The sequence below is a fragment of the Dipodomys ordii genome, unplaced genomic scaffold, assembly GCF_000151885.1.
Source record: "Dipodomys ordii isolate 6190 unplaced genomic scaffold, Dord_2.0 Scaffold237, whole genome shotgun sequence".
Taxonomy (NCBI): Eukaryota; Metazoa; Chordata; class Mammalia; order Rodentia; family Heteromyidae; genus Dipodomys; species Dipodomys ordii.
Window position 1 is genome coordinate 187,110 of NW_012267453.1, and position 5,134 is coordinate 192,243.

The 5,134-nt window shown below is 37.8% G+C and overlaps 1 gene segment (V, D, J or C); it reads left to right on the forward strand.

Moving 5' to 3' along the window:
* The first annotated feature begins 3,554 nt into the window (after window positions 1–3,554).
* On the forward strand, window positions 3,555–4,172 carry LOC106000765. The segment is given in 2 exon segments: window positions 3,555–3,627; window positions 3,752–4,172. Coding segments are annotated over 2 exon segments (396 nt in total).
* The last annotated feature ends 962 nt before the right edge of the window (window positions 4,173–5,134 follow it).

Sequence of the window (5,134 nt, forward strand, 5' to 3'; positions counted from 1 at the left end):
AACCAGCAAAAAAGAAACAGAAAGGAAATATGATTTATGCACAAGTGAGATACCATGGTGAAAGCCCTTGGTACAATTAATATGTATATTATAAATATATAAATATATAAATGAATGACAAGAGAATGAAATAGGTTCTGTTGGTTTTTTATGGAGGGAGGACTATGAATGGAGGAGTTTATATGAAGGTGAAGATTATTGAAGTGCTTCTCTGGAATATATGAAAAAGGACAGCAAAACCCATGCAACTGCTTTAAGAAGGGAATGGATCCCAAGATAGGGACACAAATGGTTTTATCTTTCTTGCTGTTTTTTAAATATATTTATAATGTACTGTGTGATTGTTTTGTTTCTTTTGTACGTTCTTCCCCCATGGTATAACCCCCGTTTTTACTGTATTTGATTCTGGTGCCCTGCATTTGTATATACATTTTTCTAATTTGGGGAGGGGAAAATAAATAACAAAATGTTGAAAAAATGATACAGGTTGGCCTATTATAACAATGAGATTACAAGACTCTATATTGAAACCAAACTTTACAACTTCATTGGGGGAGTTGTGGGAAGGGAGTAGTTGGGGAAGTGGGGAGGGAAGGGATAGTAGGGGAAAACCAAAGGAGGAGATAACAATGCTGGATAAGAAATGTACTCAATACCTTACTCATGTATCTGTAACCCCTCTGTACAGTATTTTTACAATAAAATATATAAAAAAGAATTTAAAAAGAAATTAAATGTATTCTTATTCTGTAGCAGTATAAAAACAGTGGTAAAAATTGTATGTGTTACTGTTTTGTTTTTTTTTTAACAGATATAGCTCACTATGTCATTATATTTTCAAAAAGATCTCAGTTTGAAGTCACTGAGGTTCTCTTAACCAGATATGTGAATTCAATCTTTAATCTTAGTCACTGTATATACCATGTTTATGAACTTGTGAAGAGATGGCTGTAGATCAATGATCTCAAGACACAAAAATTGCAAACAAAAGAATACTTTAATGGTCATGATGGCCATAAAGATTCACACCTATAGTTCAACCTGTAGAGAATGGTAGGAATGTGGTTCCAGTTGAGTCAGAACAAAGTAGTCAGACCACATCCCAATAATCAAGCCATCAAGGAACAGGTTTTTAGTTCGGGCTTAAATTTTGTGTTCTTATTGCTCCTGGTGATCACATACTAATCATGGGGATGAATGTCTCTCAGATTAGATTTGTGCCTTTTTCCCCTAAGCGTTTTTTCAGTAATGGATATATGTGAACAAAGTCCAGAAGTGCTGCTATGTTCTATAAGGACATCATTACTGATGATCTTTATTTCAATTCTGGATTAAGGTGTTGGCTGTTGGATTTCTCTGCTATATAGTTGTTCTTTTTCCTTTGAAATTCTGAGTATTTGTGGAGAAATATATGGTGGTTTATGGATATCACATCCCTAGTGAAAATATCACTATTAATCCAAGGACTTACAATTTATTTCATGGAATACTTTGGTATTTATTCAATATTCAAAAAACTCTCAAAATTGAGCATTCCTTGTTAGCTGATTTCTCTCCACTCTTTCCTTTATGCTATCCACTATGAATTTGTAGTTTGTGACAAAAAATGATCCAAACTCATCTTCCTCTTTTCCTATTTTTGATAAAGAAATAAACTGTTCTGCAAAGGTCACTGGTTTTATTTATGAGAGAATAAATGAGGTCAATTAATGAAGGTGCTATTTGTTATTAAAGTTAAGCAATCATTACTTCTAGATTAGAAAAAAATTATTCACTTGTTCATCTGTTCATCTATATGTACATATATTTATATGTACACATTCATATATACATATGTATACATGCATACATATGTAAATTTATGGTAATTATATCACTCACATCAAAAATTAGGTTATTATTAAATAAATTCTTAGAAAAATTTTCTGATTTTCTTTTTTCCACAAAATATTCAGTATTAAAAATCTTTGAAATATGTCACTAACATTAGATGAAATTTTCATTTAATTAGCTTTCATTTTTTTTTTACCTAGAGTACAAATATTGGCTCTAATTTTCCCTCATTAATTTAGTCATATGATCAACAACTCTTCTGGGTGATATGAAACTCTTGGTGTTACTGTCACTTACATTATCAGATCATACACCCCTGCCCTCACCCCCAGATTTGTTCAGACATTCCTCAGAATGTGATAACATGGATAAGATGAGCCAACTTTGTATCCCATGCAATAGTGACTTCCTGAGCCCTGACAACTGCAAGGCAAATCCAAACATATGGATGTCCTCTTGGGTCACACCATCTCAGCACCTACAATGGAGTCAACAATGCTAATTCTTCCTTGCACAGAAAATCAGCTCTCCCATGTTGCCTCATGCCAATATGGATGACATTTCCATGTTCTATTGATTTCAAGACTGTTCAGAGATTCCAACATACTCACTCTGCTTGGGCCCAATATCTTTAACCCAGGTTGTGCAGCACAGTGTTCTCTTAGGAACTAGAAGAGTCCACTGAACAGAGGAGACATATGTAGGTTTAGGCCACAAAATAGGTTTCAAGATAACCTGAGTTTATCCTCCCTTTTTTTTGGAGGGGGTCCGGTCGTGGGGCCTGAACTCTGGGCCTGGGTGCTGTCCCTCAGCTCTTCAGCTCAAGGCTAGTGCTCTACCACTTGAGCCACAGCGCCACTACCGGCTTTTTTCTTTTTGCTTATGTGGTGCAGAGGAATTCAACCCAGGGCCTCAGGCATGCAAGGCAAGCGTTCTACCACTGAGCCACCTTCCCAGCCCGAGTTTATCCTCCCTTTTAAGGAAAATCTATCTCTGCTTCTGAACATAGTAGTTGTGGTAAAGATGTTTTAAAGCCGGAAGGAATAATATGAGGATCTTCAGCATGGACATATAAAATGATACACAATTCTAGGTCAGTAAAAATTATGAAGGTTGTTCAGATATGAAGGGAGAAAGGCTGTGAAAGGACTTGCTTGTATGGATCATCTGGGACAAAACCTCAGAGATGGAGGAGATGATAAGGCTGAACAGCACGGTACAGAAGTCCAGGCATTTTCTTATCAATACAACAGCTCCATTATTCCACTTTCCTGGATTGAATTCATTACAGGACAACAGTGCTAAGTTGACACATATAGATTATCAGTGAATCAGAGCTATTGTAAGACTTTCTGTTCTTTATAGTAATAATGAAATGCCAGATTTGTGTTGTGCAAAATTTGTTTGTAAATATCTGGAACTAACACTCCAGTGAACAAGTCTTGACTCAGTTAACGAAATAAGAAGAAAACAAGCTTTGATCCTCAAAGCTACCATTGTTGTGCACACATCACAGGAAAGCAACTTGGAGATTCTCTTCTGTGTTTAAAACTTATTCTGTTGCCCGACCTAGCTCCCTTGAGACTCAGAATGTGCAGAGTTGCTGAGATGAGGCAGCTGGACAGCTGTGTATAACTCTGCTGCTGATTTGCATGCACCAACAGCACAGCCCAGTATGCTCAGGATTTCTTCATAGGCTGCTCACATTAGGCAGTAGTCAGTCCAAGTCAGCACACAGCATGGACATGAGGGCCCCTGTTCAGCTCCTGGGGATCCTGCTGCTCTGGCTCCCAGGTAAAGAAGGACAATACTAGGGATTAACACAGCTCAGTGTGATCCAGGATGCTTACTCTTCAGGGATGCCTTCTTATAACTTGATAATTAGTGTGGATATTTGTTTTCATGTTTCTGCTTCCAGGTGCCAAGTGTGATATCCAGATGACCCAGTCTCCATCTTCACTGTCTGTATCTCTAAGAGACACTGCCACCATCACTTGCAGGGCCAGTGAGGACATTGGGTATGCTTTAGCCTGGTACCAGCAGCAACCAGGGAAAGCTCCTAAAGCCTTGATCTATAGTGCAAATAGTTTGGAGTCAGGAGTTCCATCAAGGTTCAGCGGGAGTAAATCTGGGACAGAGTTCACTCTCAGGATCAGTGGCCTTGAGCCCGAAGATGTTGCCACTTATTACTGTCAACAGTATAGAAGTTTCCCTCCCACAGTGATACAAGCCATAACAAAAACCTCCCAGGGAAGCTGAAGTGTGAGTCTGGGCTGCCCCAGCTGCTCCTCCTGCTGCTCCACCTGCTCAGAATTTTATCAGAAAAGACCAGCTAATACTTGCAGAGTCTGAATTGTGATATCAGTTGATATTTATGCAATAATAAAATAAATAACTTGGTATTCTAAGCAGGAATTGCCTTTAAAACAAAGAATGGATTCTTTGCTTCAGATTTTATTCCTTTATTTTATGATAGTCTATTTTTTTATTAATGTACATATCTGTAACTATTAATGGGATTCTGGGTTTCTCAGTATATGTGTATTATGTGCATTGATCATAGTCTTCCATCTTTCTTCTGTGTTCGACCTCCTGCGCTCTGATCCTGTGCTCTTGTCAGCCCCATAGAATCACTATTGCATCTTATTTTTTTTAATTTTGCTTGAATGAGAAGCAGTATAGACAATGTTTTTTGATTTTTACTATTTTTGTTAACAAAGTGTTCTCTACTTCTATCCATCATGTTGCAGAAACTGTCCCTGAGATTTTCATGTCAAGGCTACTACTCACCACTTGAGCCACAGTGCCACTTCTGGTTTTCTGGTGGTTAATTGGAGATAAGGCTCTCATGGACTTTTCTGCCCCAGCTGGCTTTGAATTGCAACCCTCAGATTTAAGCCTCCTGAGTAGCCCCAGCTGTTTCATTTTAAAAGGCAATTTTTCATTGTGGTATCTATACACAATGGAATATTATGCAGCCATTAGAAATGACAAAATAATGGCATTTGCAGGGAAATGGATGGAGCTAGAAGGAATCATGTTGAGCGAGGTAAGCCAAGAGCGAAGAGACAAACGGTATATGATCTCCCTGATAAGTGGATGCTAAATCCAAAATGTTAGGTGATACGACAAAATTAACAGAACTTAAGAAACAAAGAACTCCCACTCATCTGGTCGAACCACTACTAAATAGCCCCATGCTGCTGATCACATGTATGGTGTATAACATGTAAACAGCGTTATATGTTACAGACTGTGATAGACAATTTGTTCCAGGAAAGTTAGAATGAACTTGTGACTT